The sequence below is a fragment of the Manis pentadactyla genome, chromosome 5, assembly GCF_030020395.1.
Source record: "Manis pentadactyla isolate mManPen7 chromosome 5, mManPen7.hap1, whole genome shotgun sequence".
Taxonomy (NCBI): domain Eukaryota; kingdom Metazoa; phylum Chordata; class Mammalia; order Pholidota; family Manidae; genus Manis; species Manis pentadactyla.
The window spans coordinates 15,847,465-15,867,593 of NC_080023.1; the positions used below are offsets into that span (position 1 = coordinate 15,847,465).

General features: G+C 36.6%; 1 protein-coding gene across 4 annotated transcripts in view; it reads left to right on the forward strand.

The window, feature by feature from the left end:
- Positions 1-20,129, forward strand: part of SLIT2 (slit guidance ligand 2) — a 357,572-nt gene that overhangs the window by 308,590 nt on the left and 28,853 nt on the right. For all 4 annotated transcript variants that reach the window (XM_036921029.2, XM_057502128.1, XM_036921031.2 and 1 more), the window contains 3 exons: positions 5,869-5,993; positions 6,127-6,224; positions 7,434-7,573. In XM_036921029.2, the coding sequence (XP_036776924.2) occupies positions 5,869-5,993; positions 6,127-6,224; positions 7,434-7,573 (363 nt within the window). The remainder of the gene's footprint in view (positions 1-5,868; positions 5,994-6,126; positions 6,225-7,433; positions 7,574-20,129) is intronic.

A 20,129-nucleotide genomic window follows, 5' to 3' on the forward strand; every position in this document is an offset into this window, starting at 1 on the left:
TTGTTTAAATATTTTGTAATTTGAGTTTTTTATATATTCTTTCCACAGTTAAGCCAATTTAACATGTTTTTTTAATGAAAACCATATAAGCTCATACTCCCCGAAGTCTGCAAATATGGAATTTCAAATTGCAGCAGGAAGATGAATATTCTTTAATTGAAGACATGTTTACATAGCTATATTTAAATATCATTTAACTGTTTTTCTACTAGGAAAGGCAATGCTATTATTTTGAGTAATTAATTCTGTCAATATAATTTTTATCCCACATTTTTCAGAGTATTTGCTGTATAGTATAATCTCATAGTTTCAGTGTACCACAAAAATAAATGAACTGGATGAAGCAGATTACCAGAGCATATTTAATTGATACCCAGATTAGAGCCTTCTTTGGTAGGAAGATGGTCATAACTTATCTTTATAATTCAAATGTCCTGTCCTCATTTTTTTAAATATCAGATGAAATTAGAATGATCAAGCAGTCTACAGTAAAACAGAGGATTTTGCCCGTTCCAGGTTTTCACTGAGACAGTCAGCTTGCAATCTAGAATATTGTTAATTTCTAGTATCCCCTTTATTGCTCTTGGTTTAGGAAGATTTAACTATACAGTTAAATTATTCATACTTAATTTTGCATTTATTAAACACTTAAATGTGGTAAGAACTGTACAGTCTACTGGAAATGAATGATACACCCCTTCTTTCCTTCAACAAATGTTATGTGAGCGCTTGTTATCCACCAAGCACAGTTCCAAAGTATTAGGACTACAGTATAAACAGGACAGAAACCTTTATGGAGACTATTTTTTACCAATAGATACATTTAAGTAAATAATTCCAAAACAATATGGAGGTTTGGTGACAGCAGTATATACAGGATAATAATAATATATATCCAAACCAAACAGTTAGCAAATTGTAACTATTACCACCAGATCCAGCAGGGCATCAGGAGATTCTTATAGAAGGTCAAGTGGAACTGAACATGGAATCCATAAAAGGGGAAGAGCCCCAAATGGGCAGGTGTCTGATAGCCATGAACTCAAATAAACAGGCAGAGAAGTGGTACTTAATATACTTCACTATGTATAAGCTTGAATATTTTCTTTAGTCACTTGTGAAGGTCAGCTAAAGGGTCAGGAAACCTGGGACTTTTGCATATCCCAAGAAGATCAACTTTTCTTCACCACAAGGTTGATGTCTTCCACTAATTTTACATGTTAAAAATCTTCTAGATTCTGGAACTCATGGGGAAAATTCCATGCCTCTCAGCAGCAGTACTGTAATACTGTCTTTGTTTTCATCAAGATCTACATCTTCCTTTGGGGAAGAGGTCTTGACAAGCTTGAGGCGGTTTGTTTTGTGTCTCAAAATTATTGGTTGATATTGTCCTTCCTTAGTCATGTAATTTAAGAATGGTGGTGAATCAATAATAAAGCCCAAACTAGAAGCAATGAAAAAAATTCACTAGTTTGATCAAAAATTTGAAGTGGTACTTAGGACTTCTCAAATACTTTTTACATTTTCAGATTTAATGTCAATAGTACAAAATTATCACTTTGAAATAGCCTAAGCTCCTTGGGATTGTGATTTGCTCACTGGCTAAAGAAAATATGCAGGTTTGTACATAGTTTGTACATAGTTTATCTAGATAAATAAGTAGATAGGTAGATAGTACATATTTAGGTACAAAAGCACCATCTTTAAAAAACAAACAAGGCTATTTTCCATTACACTTTTTAAAATTGAAAACACTGGGAAAATTTTAAAAGGCATTTTTTTAAATAAGTGATAGTAACCAACAATTCATGTTTTGTTCTTAAAATATAGTGCATCCATGTTCTCTGAAATACAATAATTCTATAAAATAATTATTGCTCTTTTCCATTAAACTGTGAGTCAAGAAGTTCATTTTCTGGCCTAAGGTCACATATATCTGTAGCAAGTAGTCAAGCTAGGTGATTCTAGAGACATAATACACAGCCTTTGTGTTTTTGTTTATGCATCTAAACAGCGCAAATTTGTAAAATTTTAACTCCCTATCATCCAGCGAGCATCTCCACCCCATGACTGAAGCTGTAGGGAAACCAGCCACTTCCATCTTGCTAATTTCAGTTTCTCCTTTTTAGTTACCTTTATTTGCTGTCTTTTCTCTAGACAGGGGTGGCCACTGCTTCTTGTATATTCTCTTTGACTCTTTCTTCACCTCTTTCTTATCCACTTTTTAATAGTGGCATACTTGGGGTTCTTCCCTTAGCTCTATTAAATTAATTGATTTCAATCCTGTGTCTTTAAATCTCTAATCACTTCTTTTCTATGAACTTCAGATTCATATTTCCATTCAGTTAGTGAATTCCTCCCCTTTATGGCTTGTAGAAACTTAAATCTCATATTCTAAAACATGCATTCCCACATCCCACATCCTCTTGCAGTTGTGTTCTGTAGTTGATGCATGTATGTCTCTATTACTGAACTGTAGGTTTCACCAGAAACCTGGGCATTTCACTTGTTTTTAAATACCCCCAAACCTTATCCTAGTGCCTGGCACAAGTAGACACTAGTAAATATTTAATAAATGAATGACTTAACGGTGGAATGTTGTTAAAATGTGCATTTAATATTAATGCTAAAGAAATGTAATAGCAAGTAGAGCACTGAAGCTTTAGTTTTAAGCATAAACTTCCTTTTAGGGAATTATGCTCAACATCAAATATCTCCTGCATTTTTCCTGAATGGTCTTTGTTGAACCTTTGACTTTATACAAGGGCAGTGCTGGAAGATTCTGTTGACTCATGTTTCCAAGGGATGCCAGAATGAAGGCAGACTCTAGGATATAGCTAGAAATTTGTGTCTGCAGCTTTTTGTAATAAATCAGAGTGAGATACAATTCTCAGTGGGTGGCAGTGTTGGTGTCAGGTGCATAGCTAGTGATTTGAGTCAAGAAAGCAAGTCTGTCTACAAAGTTTAATGGACTTAAGGTCTGGCAGTTCTTCCGTGAAAGATTAAATTAACTGACAAAGACGAATTGTTAACCAAACTTTCTTCTCATTTTCCCTTTGAATTAAAGCTAACACACCTCCAGTCCATATAGTTCATATTAGAAGGTTCTCTTAAGTCAAGACCAAATCTTAAATCAATCTAGCTATCCTAAACTGGCCTTCTTCCTTTCAGTGACATTAGCAGACATCTGTCTCCCTGAAGCTAGAATTTTTTGTCTTCTGAGGCACACATCTTATAAGGGCTAATGTATCGGTGTTAGTTTAACATTTCTGGGAATCAGTTAACTTTGGGAATGAGGAAAGATCGAAGACTGGTGGAGATGTAGCAGCAAGCAAGCTTTAGCTCCTTGCCAAGCAGCAATGCGAGAACAAAAAGAACCTCTCCTTATGTTATGCTGCTATTTCTGGTAGTTGTGCATGCCAAATTTACAATCACAGTTGCAGTCCTTAAAAACATAACTTCGTTAACTCTGGGTGTTTTTACCCAAAAGGTAAGTATCTCTCAGTGCCCACTTCCATTCCCCCCATGGCTTAGGTGATAATAGCCCCTGCATACAGTTTTCCCAAATTTCAGTAGCTCCTGGCATAGACAAGGTACTCAGTGAATTTGTGATAAATGAATAAATGGCAAGCTCCATTTGCCTTTGTGCTAAAATTTGAGCAAACAAGCAGAGGGAGACTTCCTTTATCTTTTTAATTAATTAGGTGAAGAAATTAGGTAATATAAGATTATGTTCCTTCCAGCTTCCCAGCCCCCTACTTTCTTTGGAAGTCTAAGAAAAAGTCTTGCAAGGTAGAAAGCACAGAGGAAAACAAATGCCAACTTTTCTCAAGGTCTTGGGAAGTGCTGAAATGAACATTTACAGTCCTGGCATTTGCTGATGGGCTATTTTGGTGGTGTACATCCTTCGCTGCCTCAGTCTATGTCTTTTTTACAAGTTAGATTTTTCTTACTTCTAGCCTAGCTAAGGGATCCATTACGAGTTAGCTATTTCCTTCTCTATTGCTGAGTCCAAGTGTAATAACTTCAGCAAACACAAAGCCATTTGTAATGGAGTATTGGTTTAACTTACTGCTTTAACTGCTGCCACCATTCATTTCTTCAGTGTGCTTAATAGCTAAATTTATTTGATAAATAAGTTGGAGGATGAGAAATTGAATTTCTCTGAGGCTCCTTTCAGTATTAGTTCCAACAACTTCTCAGATGTAGGTTGATATAGAGACTGCATTAGTTATTCTGATCACCAAGAAAAAGTGAAGGGGACACTAGCAAGTCATCTCCTAGAGACTGAGGTGTCACTAGAAGAAAACACCACCCTTCCCACTTATACAGTAACCCCCAGCCCTCACATCCACTCCCAAAGGGTTAAAAAACAAAGAAGAATTTCTAGGTAGAAATATTTCATATTTTTTATTAATGGAAAAACTGAACAATATAGAACACTATCCTCTTTTGGATTTTACTCCAAAACTATTTTGTGAATATATACTGATATTTCCATGGGTAATGGAATACTTACATATGAAGAATTTTATGCCCACCATGTTAACTCACATTCTTTTTCATATATGAGCTTCTGTTGGTAGAACAACTCGCAATTATAAATTCTAATCTGTGGAAGAATTTGATGAGAGGTAATTTATATAACCAGAAGTCATACAAAATTTTTGGGTGCAAACACCTTAGAGGGTTAGATCAGTGATAGTTGTGAAGAGGCAGGCCATACACTTGACTCAGATAGTTTTGCTAGAAATTTTGTATAATGAAACATACCATGGGAATTATCACTGCTTGTTCCAGTGAGTATAAAGAACTAGAGATTGGTGATTGCAGAAACATAATTGATGTTTATGTTATAAAATATTTGTATTTTATATATATGAAGATATCACTCTGACATTGTCCTTATTAAGTGCCAAAAGGCAGCCTAGTGAGCTCTTACAAATAGCAAAAAAAAAAAAAAAACCAGTGGCATATGATTTTATTGAAGACAATACAATTTTTATATTGTTAGTCATTGATGGCATAAATATGTGTGACCAAAGGAAAATGTCTGCAAGTGAATTTGCATTTAATCTGGACCTTTCACAGATGATGATATTTTCTTAAATGTGCCTTTCAAAAAGTTAGACTGCAAATAGGGATCATGTCAATGGTATTTTCTTCTCAGGGAGGAAGGTAACAGATATTTCACCCATCATGTGCCTATGCAATGTGCTAACAATCGAAAGGATATGGGGGAGAGTATAATGGAAGTTGCATTTTTGGTTTATTTCCATGTGAATAAAAGGGACACTGTTTTCTATCTCCTATATGAAAATAACACTGCTGAATTATTGATATCAGGGCAGGAGCATACTATTGTATTTTTAATTGCACTGCTGAATTTCTACTTCTTCATGAAACTTGCCCACCCATTGCCAATATACCACACAACACACACACACACACATGGTGTTCTGTGGTATTGACTGTATGCATTTCCATGGCAGCCGCTTATGGTAAGGTACAGACAGTGGCCATGGAGCGCATCCACATAGGCTAGTTGGCCCCCGAGTGGACTGACCCTGTGACATAGGCATCACCAACATCAGATCCTAACCACTTAAGCTTACAACCCATAGTCCCATTCTGATGTTGCAGAATTGAAACCTGTCTTCCCATACTTCCTGAGATGGCCTCTTGTTGCATTCTTGAACATAATATCATGATGCTGATCTCTATTATTTTCTGGAAGAGTAATACTTACAGATACGTGATCAATACCATCTTTTAATACAAAATTTATTGTTTCATTAAGGCATTGAAATAATCTTATATAAACTAAAAGAAACCATCAGCTTCTTATATTTTTCAATTAAATTTTAGGTCCCGTGGATGTCAATATTCTAGCTAAATGTAATCCCTGCTTATCAAATCCATGTAAAAATGATGGCACCTGTAACAATGACCCAGTTGACTTTTATCGCTGCACCTGTCCATATGGTTTCAAGGTACGTAAAAGCTGTTGTGGGATCCATGATCGGAACACAGCTTTCCTCAATGGGTCCTTATTATTCCATGCTTTCTTTATGTGCTGAGCACTACTGTATTTACTCTTGACTCTGCTTGGCCATTCCTCTCCAGGGACAGGACTGTGATGTACCAATTCATGCATGCATCAGTAACCCATGTAAACATGGAGGAACTTGCCATTTAAAAGAAGGAGAAAAAGATGGATTCTGGTAGGTTATTAGTCTATGATCTTCTGTATCTGAAATACTGGAACAAGAATAAAAAAGAAAACACGCATTTTCCTTTTCAAACCAAAGAGCATTATAGAATGCCAGAACTTTATTCACAGAGACAATATGTATTAGTCCCTCTCTGATATACTGCAATATTAAAAACAAGTGGAGACAGCACATGGTACTACAAAAATCAAGAAATTTTAAAACATGCACATGCACACATTATGATTCATCAAGTCAGATTAGGTCAAGACAAAGTAGTGGATTTATTATGCTAATTAATAGCTAAGTAATGTCCTACTGCAGGTCATATATTCATCTGTTATTTTGTTTATTACTTTAATAGACAGCATATAATGATCAGATGTAGGTCCCACTGAAACTGAAAATTAATGATTCATTTCCAAGCTAGACAAACATGCTGGGAATATTTTTAATCTGTTATTTAATCATACAGTACAATTACTTCAGATGTACTTCATGAATTATGAAGGAGAGTTCTTCAAATGACAGTAATAATTTCATAGAAGAATGCTAATCTACTGAAGCTTGTTAGAAATATCACTTCTTATGATAAATATACTTCATTTCTTCATTCTGTCATGAAACTGAGACTTTACTCAAAGATTATTCTGATACCTATCAAATTTAAATATAGAATGTTTTATGCCAGTGAAAGGAATTGTATTTATTGAGACTTAAAGAGAACATTCATGTTTTACAATTGCTAGGAAGACAAATTTTATTTTCAGACTTCTTTTTTGTTTAGAGACAACAAAGACATTACAGATAGGGAGTAGGTTTAGTAATTTTGAAATCAGAACCAGTTCCTCCTGACTTATTAGCAAAGAGGTATGAATTAATTTATTAGAGCACAACCTGAAATTAAAACATCTAGAGCCAGAACTTTGCATGTGTTTCAAACCTGCAAATATATTGGATTTATTGACTTACACGAGCATGGGGCCATTTGCCATCTTAAAGACAGCAAAAGTTTTCTTTTTCAAATTGCTTCTGCTGTGGGAAATATTAGCTTAAATTTATGTTTACTATGTGTCATTTTAAAACATTTAAAAGGTCAATTTCTTATAGTTGAAAGTTCTGTAATTGATGAGAGTATTTAACTTTTTTCAGTCTTTAGGCCATATGGTTTTAAAATGCAGAAAGAAGATGATCTTTGCCTTTTCTTCCCCTGGCATCCAGGTGTACTTGTGCTGATGGATTTGAAGGAGAAAATTGTGAAGTCAATGTCGATGACTGTGAAGATAATGATTGTGAAAATAATTCTACGTGCGTTGATGGAATTAATAACTACACATGCCTTTGCCCACCTGAGTACACAGGTAGGAAGAGTAGAAAGTCCTATGTCATCGATCTGAGAAACCTGTTCAAAAGTATCAGTGTGACTCTGCTGTAGATGTTTAGGAAACCCCTGTGTTACTCAATAACTCGTAGGTATTTTGAAATTTAGATGTAATGTAAATACCAGACAGAATTAAAAATGGTTTCAGCCAACCAAATAGAAGTCCCGGCAAGCTCAGTTGGTATACAGGCATCTATCATAAAGCCATGCTATGCAGCAAAAAAGAACGTGTCATTCGGAAGCTTTAGTCCCACAATTGAATGGCATTTTCAGGCAAAGCATTTGTCATATGCAGACCAAAGGGGACTTTTTTTTTTACATAGTCAAAACATAATTGAGCATTTGAGATTACTCATGTCCATTCTTGTATCTTCATCAGTGAGTTATTAGTGACTACTACCCTCTAATAACATGTTTTCAAAATAAAATGCATTCAGGAAGGTACTGAGCACTTTGGATAATCTCATGAGAGCCATCGCCTTTTATTCTGACATTTCAGACCATGGGGAGATAAATCTCATAAAACTGTCCAAACTGCAAACCTTCTTCCCTGGATAAACCAATTTGTTATAAAGTCAGCATCTAGTGTATGACTTTCCTATTGTGCTGAAATATCTGTTTTGATTATTTTTTGTGCCTATGAATAATAAATTTCATAGTTACAGTTTTGTTTCCTTAATAAACTACTTCGTTTTAAAGTTGATAGAAAAGGAGGGTGTTACATATTTTGTTGGTAAAAAATGGAGCAGATTATGTCACTCTCTTCAAAGTTACCATTTTCATTTTGCAGGGTATTTTTCATTCCTCATATTTATTTCCATTTAATTTAATGCATAGTTAAAAATATCAGAGAGTAGGGGGCTCTCTTGTCCCCTCCTGGCCTGAACCAGGAGCTCTGTCCTCTTGCTTTCTCTCTAAATAAAAGCCTCTGCCTTGCTCTCCTAAAAAAAAAATATCAGAGAGTAAGATAACTATATAGATGACCAAAGTTAACAGTTCTAAACATGAAAGATGAAAGTACATCTCTATGACTAACTTTCCCAGGGATTTGTTAGAAGAACATTGAAATGTAGGCTCTTTGGAATAATTCAACTTTGCATTTCAGTAAGTGTTTTTCTTGATGGGAAAATGCTAGATGGAATACTAGGTTTCTCTTTTGACAGCTTGGGTCTGTTTGAGTGGCTCTGAAGATCCCTTTTCCATCATGTTTTTTACACCAGTGAAGCACCTGGTGCTATGTAAATTAATGCACTGGTAAAAATTGAACATGTATTACCAATTGCTCTATTACATAGATAGAGCCCTTGGACTTCTTAGTGGACAAATCCCCAGAATTTGAAGTCTTTGATATTTTGCATTAATAAGGGATAACAGGTATATCCAACATACACTCACTCTAAAATGGCTAGGAAGAGTTTAGGTGTTACATAGCTTTGACATGCACACCAATATTACTTGTGTCACACCTACATACTTGCCACTAACCTGCATGCACAGTTTCTAGAATTGGATTTTTTCATACAGTAAGCCCAATATTTGCACTAAAATCTGTTGTAACCAAGTACCTTCTTAGGATAGAATAGTTCTCTTTTCCCATCATTGTTGTAATCATTATAGAATGTGCTTAATTCACTTTATTTCAGAGACCTCTTTAAACCAACCTACTCGGACCAGGACAAACTGGATCCAAACATTTTAAGCACACTTTGGCCAACTGTACATTCATGAGCACTAAAACCAGGAATTTCTCCATATCCTGTTACTGATTGAAACCCAAGCTTGAGAAAACAGTAATATTCAGATTCTTACATGCCTTTTTTATGATATTTTACATTAGGTGGTCGACACTTATGAGTTGGTTTGGAGGAGGCCACCTGCTTTGGCTTTAGATTTTCTCTACCTTATTCCTTATCCATTTATTTTGAGTCTTTGTCTTACTTTCTCTCCCTTCGTTTTCCAAGCTCCCTTCCCATACCTGATCATCTTGAACATGTATTCTCCATCCTAAGTGATTCACTTCACTGTACTTACCCTGAGAAGTATTATGAAACCTCATTTTCTTGTGTCAGAGCTCTTACTTTGAAACATATCAAAAACCTCCAAAGCTTAGCAAACCTCTTTTTAGCCAAAATGTGACATCTAAAAAAGCTATCATGTGCAAACCTGCCGTGACTATCTGTCAAGAGCCATTTGGTTCTCAGTAAGAGCTGAGACTCTTGCAGTCTTTTTCAGTCATAGTCAGTGCAAATATGAGTTTGCCTTAATTCAGACAAAAGATACATAAAAATATGGAACTCAATAGAAAGTTCATAGCCTACAAACATGAAACTATTACTACTATAACTTTGGGCTGGGTCTTAAGGACAATGAAAAGCTTGGTAATTTTAGAGCAGGTATCTAAACCAGGCATGTTTATAACTCATGTATTAGCAGTAGTGTTTTTGTCCATCTGTGAAATGAACTCGTTTACAAAATACTAAACAACCATCTACAGATTTTGAAATCAGTGGCACATAAGTGGCCTTTAATTATAGGAAAGTATAAATTGAACTCTAGATAGTTTCATATCATGCTTCACCCAAGTCTGCACTTGGGGAGTAATTTTCTTATAATGTGGCTGTATTGTTTCAGATTTATGTTTGGAATCTGATCAATGAACGTGAGGTCTGGGAACAGAATCCCTGCTATGCTCAGGGAACGTAATAATGTTGTCATTGTTTAAAAATCACTCAAGTCACAAATTGCTCTTCTGTTTGAAGATTTTTACTCTATATTCTGCAGCCATACAACTAGAAAGTGAACTCTTTAGTAGGAGCAAATAAAACTTCATGGAAAAAGCTTGTAAACAACTTGGAAGGTTTTACATTTGGCATCCATATCAAATGTCAGAGTGGACGTTACATTGTTAATGGGTAAAATACAGAGATCTGAAAGCAGTCTGACAGCAAAGTCATGATGTGATGGGCAGGCTATAAAACACAGCTAGAAATATTACAAATAAAATGAATCACCATTGGGAAATTTTATTAAATTTATTTAAGCCCTTGTGATCACCACATCACAGTAAATATTATTGATTATCAGAGGGCAAAACTCTGCTCTTTCCTGCTGCAGGGACTAATGACATAAATTTTAACAGTCAATATTGTTTATCTTTTATCTAAGTGTCCTATACCTTCCCCTCCCAAGTTATCAAAGCTATTCTTGTCTACCTAATATGATCCATTTTCTGTCCTTCTAGTTGTAAATGGCTGTTTTCAGCCTAGGATTTTTCAGGCAATATTAATTCTTGAAAAGTTTAATCTACTATGATTCTAAAGTAAAGTCACTATGTTAAAATCCTGAAAACTCTGGATTTATTAAATAATTTTTAAAATGTACTTCAGAGTTTTAATTTGAGCTTGAGAGACTGAGTTTTAGTTTTGTTTTCTTGTCTTTAAATCATTATATGCTTTCAAAAACAGGGCATTTCTTGGAGGTATATTTTCAAGGAATTCCTCAAATTATACAAGCTCAACAAAAATAAAGATTGTAAATATAACAACCCTGCAGTGTTGAAAACTTGACACCTCTTAAGCTCTGGTATGAAGTTAGGTGTTGAATTGAAAAACATATTCTTGCAGGTTTCCTAGAGTCAGAACCCTGAATCAACTATGTCAAGACTATGTTTGTTAACAGTGTCCTCATGGGACCACATACAAGATGGTACGAAACTGGTCACAGTGTAAACAATGGTATCGCTTAATGGGATTACAGAAATACAGTACGTAGACATTTCCAGACAAGTTGGGCATGTAAAGACTTAGAATATATTTGATGGAAAATATTCAGAACATTTAAACTTTTCCATTTTGTACCATTATCACTTTGTTTTTCCAAATCTCTGATGCCCATATACAAACCATTAAGTGTACATCTTAAAAAGTAAAGCTGCCGGTTATTAAATCAGCCGGTTTAGACGCAGAGCTCCTAGTCCTTGTGACGGCACCTGTTTTGCCTCATGCACTCCGTGTCTGTGCGTTTGGCTGGGCTATAGGTAAGAAATCTAAGCCTTGCTTCGGTTTGCTCTCTCGCCCTGGGCTTTTCTGTTGTTGCTCATTGGCTTCACGTGCTCCACTGTTGTATTGCGATGTAAAAAGTCTTTTGTCTCTTCTGTCTTTGTCGCTGCCAGCTGCTAATCTGAATGAGGTGGAAAAAGGTTAGTCGCCTTTTTAAGTCTATTATGATTTTCATTTTCGTTTTTCCTCTTTCTTTTAAAGTTCCATAGATTTCATTGTGTGCACGTGGTAAAAGGAATGTTGACTGAGTGTGAAATCTGAAATCGACATGTCTGATCAGCCACTCAGATCCTTGATATGTGGGTAACTGTGCCAAACAGTGTAAAAAAGGCATCTAAAATGCACGGCACCAATTTCTAGAAGACTATGAAGGAAACTCCCTGAGTGGGAGGAATGGGAGGCTAGAAAAGAAAGACTAATACTTTCTGCTTCCCACTTGTCTATATACTTTTACTTCTTAAAGATGTCACAAGCATAGTATTTTTACATTGAAAAGCATAGAGCCTTTAGTACAGCAGATAGGCTGTAAATAGAAAAAGTTTTAAATAGTGGGAACTTTTCTATAACTTTACACTAATATATTTAGTAATTTGAAATATGCAGAATATTCAAAGATGCCTACATGTATTAAAACATTTTATAACATAAATATTACAAAGTCCAAGAGGTTGATTTTTAAAGTGACATTGTCAAACTCATATTATAGAAGGTCATGAGCACTAGGCAGTATTTTTAAAGCATAAATAAAAAGCCATATCTGATCATTGACATCATTATGATCCACATGGCTCCCCTAATACATCGGGGCCCAGAAAAGGGAGTCCTGCAGTGAGCAGGGTGATAGGCATGTCTGGGGACTCACGGTGGAATCTTTCTGAAGTTTTATTTTCAACAGTCAGAACTATTACCAGTAACACTGGACTTTTACGCATTCAGCTTACCAAAAATCTCCAAGTGACAAATGCAATCAGAGCATCCTAAAGAGAGTGTACAATGTGTGCTCGTCATGACAGGCCCAGTTGTATGTGGAGCAGTTGCAGCAGGACGACAAGGCTGACATAGAGCGCATTATGGAGCGGCTATCTATGTCTTCTCTTACTCAGGGGTTTATGTTTTCTTTATGTTGCATTGTTCAGGTGATTTACTGTGTCTGGCCACTTATTCTTACCATGTGCAGAGTTAAGTTGAAAAACATGAAAAAAATGGTTTCCTATTTTAGAATGTAAAAATATAGCCTGTGTAATCCTCTGTGGATTAATGCATCCAATACCATCCTGGTCAAATGTCATCTTTTTTTCTTTACAAGTACTAAAGCAATTGGTGGTCCAGGGCAGAGATGTCAAAGGTCTGATTCTATCTCAGAAACACGATAGCAATTATTCTGTCATAGGAAAATGTCCTTAAATAGTTATATATACTCTCAGGAGCAAGCTTGGCAGTATGATAGTGGTTTAAATCACCATGTGGTCTCATGTGTTGACTAAATTTCATGCTTTTTATAAAAGATGTCTTTTATGTCCAAGTCTCCATTGCTGACTGAATTTGCTTTTAAAAGCAGTCAAACCCTTCTCTATTTTAATCCAAAACTTAACTCGAAATGTAATTTCAATTTCTTTATAACACTGAGGGTGTTTTCTGAAGTAAGACACTCCATAATTAGCTGACATATTGTTAACTTAAAAGAATTCTGTAGAGTCCAGTATGCACAATAAGGATTTTAGCAATTCCTTGGATAAAATTAGGACCACACCTCGTAAATAAGGGCCCAGATGCAAACCAATGTCTAGCTGATCCCAAGGCACGCACACTAATTTGGGGGCCTGCCATCAGAACCAAGCCCTTCTTTTCTGTTGCCATCTTTCAGGCTTGGAATCTTTTCCCATCCCGCAGCGGCTCTGACTGATCATTGGTGCTAAACAAGCTTTTCTTCTGCTGTCTGTTCAGCTTGCTATACATAATTGTCCCTTATGTATATTTGAAAAGAGTAAAGCTGTAGCCACAAAATCCAGGTGCAGACAAGCAATCTATTTTATCTACACATGAAACAGAGTAAATGCCTAATCATTGCTTGTCCAGTTAATTAATTCCACTCCCCTAATGACTAGGCTGCCTTCTATCTCAGAGGCAGATGGGATACTGATGGATTTGTGTAGCTGATGGGAACACTCAGGTTTCTCATCCTGACACTAATATTTATCAATTCGGGAACCTCTCGTAGTCTTTTTCTCCTTCTGTGACACAAGGATGATGACATCTGTCCCACCTCACACAGACGTTTGAGAATGAATAGAAGAATGTATAGGAAACCTCTAGAAGTATCAGGGACTGCCCTGTGTGACAGGGCTAAATTTTGCATCATTTAGTTCCAGCCATCATCACTACAGTGACATGGTTTAGATGATTTGATGTCATTTCTAATAGCATAAGAATTCTTATGAGAATTTTATAGAGAACATTCTACCTAAAGGAAATTATGTGTGTGGAGGAAATTTCTCTCCCTGTATTTTTTAGTTCTGCTTATTTGGGAATAACTCTTTGGTTCTCTTTATCCCTTACTCTACTTTGAAGCATGAGGAAATATTGAATGCTGAAGAATTCTTGGATTTGGCTGTATTTTTTTAGGTTTTGTTTATATCTTTGGGTTTTCATGATCTCTTAATAATAGTGACTCCTTCTGTTATTAATTCTACCTTGAGACACGTAAGGTCTTTATATCAAAGTCAACATAGTTGAAATCACACTTTTAGTCTGTTTTAACTGGAGATAATAATTTGGGAGCCTAACAATATTGTATAGTTTGCATTTATCTTCCAACCATTCAAAACCTTCCTAAATGCATTTGAACCTCAGAAAATAGTTTTAAAAATCTGTTTGCTCCTTAGTTGACAGGCAGAACCCACTGAGCACAGAACAACAGTTTAACCAAGCCTTATTCAATCTAATTTGGATTTATTTATTTTGAAAATGGAGTTAAATATTTCTGTGGTTTCAGTAGCTGTTGGAATTGGCCACATTATTTAGCCCAGTGTTCCAATAAGGAAGTACTGAAAAACATCTCTTTTTTATTTGTTTTTTGGGGGAGGTAAGTTTTTCCATTTTAAAAATTTAGAAGATATTTATTGAGAAAATACCTTACACAGGACATTGTGCTAAGCATCAAAAGTGATACAAAAATGCATAAACATTACCCTTGTCTACCAGGCAAATTATTTGGCTTTGATTTTTCACTTCAAGTTCAGATTCGGTTAGTTATCTCACAAACACGAAGCCATCATTTCTCATATCCCAAGAGTCTGCAGCATAATGTAGTTACTTTGCTAGTTGTAAGAAAAGAAAAAGACTCTTTTTTGAATGTAAAGACTAATCAAACTTTCTGGCAAATAAGGATTATGTAGAACCCATTTCATATCATTTAGAACAAAAATGAGAACATAAAATGATTTTCCTTGTTAGTTTAAGATCATATTTTGAAGGTCAGCTCTTTCTAATTGATAGGAAAAATTTCAGGATAGTGAACAAAATAAGAACATCAGATTGTTCAAAGGAATCCTCAAGAATAGTTGGCATTTAAAAAAAATCAGAAACAGAAACACACGCTTAGTAATGGAAATAAAGTCAATTATCACTATCACCACTGAAAAGGTACTGAACATTCAGATCGAAGTCTGGGCATCTGTCCATGTTCATGTACTGTACTGCCTGGTTTATAACCTTGAACAGAATATGCAACAAACAGGGCTGGACCGGTTCAGCAAGAGAGGAGAAAACAGAAATATTTTTCTTTCAGGTTTCAATTAACCTGTCCTGGGATGATTCTCATAATCTCATCAGCTGTGTCCGCCCTCTACTACAGTTCATCCATCTCCCTGCCCCATTACAAGGTCTCTGAGAGGAGAAAGAATGTTTTTCTTTATAGGAATAAAGAACAAATGGGAAATGTACAATTTTTTTATAGGAATTGGATAGCATTCTTTTTAATTTGGTAATGAGAAACATTCATGTCCATTTATCTTAACCTTTCTCAAAAATACCACTGGAGTGCTTACACTCACACTTCCTCAATTCCCAAATTCATCCTTTCCATTTCCGAATGGAATGGTCATTATTTGGCAGAGGCGATTATAGGGATATGTGAGAGGCAGCAGGCTCCCCTCTAGTCCAGCCTGCAAGGGCCTCTCTCAGGCTGTGATCCGAGAACACAAATCTACCAGATTTCCTTAGTCTCTCTGCTTCCTTACATTGTCCTTCCTACCATCTGGGTCTCCTTCATTAACATTTAAGAAGTGTTTTCCTTTGAGAAGCAATGAAATAAGTGCTATCTTTCACATTTTTCAACAGCTATCAACTATCTAGTTTGTGCCAAGCAATTTGCTAGTTAATGCAATGGGAATGAAGAGGTACAAAAATATAAATAAGGGTGTCCTTTGCCCTCAACTAGGGTACTTTTAAGAAATTAAAATCTCATTTATTTTATCCAAAAGGTTATTTTTGTTGATGCCTTCTCTTCTGGATGTGTCAGTTCAAGTAAGGTAAAATTAATACCATATATTCAGGATTTTCTTGAGCCAAGCAAGAACTCAGAATGCAAATATTTGAAGAGTGTTGTGTTTGACCTTCCAAAACTCTGTGTCCTGGGGATCTTCTCAGGAATTTAAGAAGATTTCCTCCCTTGTTACAAGTATATTTGAAAATGTCATAACAGATTAAGTTTAACACTGGAATTCTGGTTCCAGTTATTCAGATTGCAGTCATAGATTCCCTTTCCATTATTAGCAATATTAATGCTCCTTTCTCATTAAAACAAAAAAACTTGCATGGTGCCATATATGAATAGAAACCTGAACAGGCTGTAGTGTCAGCCCCAAGACCCTCCCTAGCCCTTCCATACACCCATGATCCCTAAGATGGACTCATATTTTTTTCTGTTTCAGGGGAAAAAAGAAACCAACCAACCTGGTTACATTAGCAAAAACTAGCAAGTGAAGTGCCCCAACAATGCCATGTATCTGTGTCAAATTGTTTTTGTTGTAGGTGTGCCTAACCTGAATTTATAAAGCTAACTGTTGGAAAAATTGAAATGAGATATTTATTAATTCAAATCTGTTTTTTCCTATTGCTCTATTAAGTGTAAAACAAATGAATATTTTAAACAGTGTTTTGAGCTGGAAAATTCCAGAAATCTTAATCCAGAGATAAAATAACCTAAGCAGCCTGTGAGGACTGAATAAGCCAAGAGAAGACATGCTTTTGCCCACATTTCTTAATGTATAGAAAGCAAGTAATGGTCCATCTAATAACTCTTCAAAACTGTCATCTCTGAATAGCACAGCTTGCTTAACCAAAAACAGACAGCTCTATAGGGGTAATAATGAATTTTGGGACTGTATAGTATAGTTTTCAACAGTAAGTAAAAAATAATTATAAATTATTCAGTCAGTTTCTAGACCAAGATGCTGTCCCTATCCCAGTCACTAAATGAAACTTAAGGGATACTAGAAAATCTAGCATCTAGCTTACTTCTCAAATTTTTCTAGATTGTAACTTCTCCAGAGTAGGGCCTTTGTCATGTACATCTTTTAATTATTTGCTGGGTCTAGCTCAAAATAGCCCCCCCACAGCATTTTATTATGAAAATTATTAAACTAAAGCACCTTTGTGCCTTCTATCAAGTAAGAAATTCTCACTCTAGAGTACTTGTCAATGAATCCTACTCTAAGGGATTCATTTCCTTTTACACTACTCTTACCGGTTCCAGGAAACATTGCCTGTTCACTCTCATGGACTATTTTATACCCTCATTTTTTATTGATTTGCCAAGAATCATATCTTAACTACAGTTAAGAATTTATAATCAACTCAGGTATCTCTAGTTATCATGAGCTTTGATGTCTTTAACATAATTTAGATTAATAGAACACCTTCAGATTATTTTTAGAGTTCATGTTAATATAGATATTGGTACTGATTATTCGTTGTAACTGTCATTCAAAATTCAAGCCAATCTCCATATTTACTGTAAAGTTAAGGAAACAAGATATTTGGACTCACTTTTCTCTCCTCTCCAAGACGCAGTAGTTTGTGATTCTCTTCCTTTATTACCTTTAATACCCTGAGGGGAAGAGAATCTTCGTTATTGTTTGGGTAGCCTGACATGCAAACTCTGTCAACACCAACTCCCCTTGGGGAGAGGGCCCAGGATTGACTGTCCCAAGTTAACCAAGACTCACAGTGCTTTGCAGAGAGACTCCCAGTCCCAGCAGTACATGCAGGGCTGAACTATCCTGCTGGGCTCTGGTCAGACCTTGAGTGGTGAAGTGCAGAGGTCATGGACCTGGGCCACTTCCTCTTCTTCTGCATCACTTCTACAGACTCTTAGGGAAACACAGAGTCCTAAAAGAAAATTTTAGGCTAACAAGGGGCAGCTACATGGAATAATAAGAAAGAAAAGAGGCGTAAGATCCAAAAAAAGAAAAAAAAAAAAAGAAAGAAAAGAAATAGTGGCATAAATTGAAAGTTTCATTTCCCACTATAAGCCTGCAATAATTTAGAACTTTCCACCTGTATTACTTTGCTAGTACTGCTATAACAGAATACCAAAGACTGCGTGGCTTAAACAAAAGAAATTTATTGTCTCACAGTTCTGGAGGTTAACAGTCCAAAATCGAGCTGTCAGCAATGTTGGTTCCTCTTGAGGGCCACACAGGAAGGGTCTGCTGCTGCTTCTCTATTCCACCTGCTCATGGTCTTCTTCTCCATATCTCTTCATAGCATCTCCCTCTGTGCTAAATTTCCCCTTTTTCTAAGAACATCAGCTGTATTGGATTTGGACTTACCCTAATGACCTCATTTTAACTTGATTACCTCTATAAAGACCCTATCTCCAAATAAGGCCACATCCTGAGATACCAGAGGACTCCAACATATATTTGAAGGGTTGGGGACACAACTGAACCCCTGACACCACATCACTGTGTTTAGAACCCTTGATCTTCGTCCCAGCAAATCTGGTCTTTTTAGTGTTCTCTGTGTATTGAAAGGGACATACAGATATACGTACCAGAAACCTAGAAGCCTCACACATCTCCTTCTCTCTCTCCCAGCCTTATCAAACCCATCACAAGCTCCTGTGTATTTTGTTCCTCAACATCTCTGCAGGCCACCAACATCTCCTCTGCCTCCACCTCAGTGCAAGCTAAGTCATCTCTCAGCAATGCGTCCTCCACTGCAGCCAGAACGTTCTTTTCAAAGTGTATCTCCCAGCTTAAAACTCTTCAAAGGCACCCATTGTCATAGAGTAAAGACATTCATTCTATCACGTGGCCCCTACAAACGACAGTGGCCTTCTCCGGCACCGGGCTTTCCCGGGCTCATCCCGACTCTCTCAGAGCTCATATTCCCCATGCCACCCCCTGCACAGTCTATGCCAGTGCTCTTCATTCCCTCTTGCCCTCACCTCCAAGTTTCATTTCTTCAGAAAAGCCTCCCCCACAGCCAGTCCCCCTGCTAGAGCACCATGGCATTTTCCTACTTGGTATTCATCACACAGCCATTGTGCATTTACGTGTGCAAATATTGGATTAACACCTTTCTCCTCCTCCTCTCTTGGGGCAGCCCCATAAGAATAGGGATAGCCTTCTGTTGCTGTTTTGTTCACCGCTACACCCCTGGCATTAACACAGGTCCTCGTACATGGTTGGCCATCAAAATAGAGGGTGATGTTAAAAATCTGAGTTGCTGTCAGAATCACGAGTACAGCTATAGACAGATCACTCCACAGATATGATGGCAGAAGCTTGTCAAATACTTCTAAAACTGTTTCCAAAAGTGCGAAAATGAGAAATGTAAACAAGATAACGTAAGATGCTGGAAGTACAAAGCAAGATCAAAGGAAGGGCTCCCAGTGTTTAAGAAGGAACATTAAAATCAGGTTCATGGACCTAAAATGAAACAAGGCCACCTCGGGAACTGTTTTACTTAAGAACCATCAAAGCGCATGGAGGTTTCTGCCTCAATCCCGGTGCCTCGGGGGCTCTGAACAAATGCTGACACTTTGTTTTAGCCACTGATGGCAGTCATGTTGCTCTGTACAGCTGAGTGCGACATTCCCTCTGCTAACTTGCTATCTGCACTGTCATCTCTTTAAAAGCATTTTCCCTTTTTTAAGAAGAATTTTTAGCATTACAGTTGACCTTGCACAACTTCAATCCAAGAAGATTATTTTGCTGATGAAGAATTGGGACCCATAACAATAAAGTAGCTCACTTCTTTGCAGCCAGGCCACTTTTTACACTGAATAAGTTGCTGAAGGCCATTCTAAGCAATAACTCAGAAGCCCAAATGCCATCCCACCAAATAAGAGTAATTTCTCTGTAGGATCTCTTCATGCTGGTTCACTCTGCAAACAGAACATGAACTCGATGGTCCTGCTTTTACTGCTCCACCTGCAAGGGGACCATAACGCATCCAAACCAGAGCATC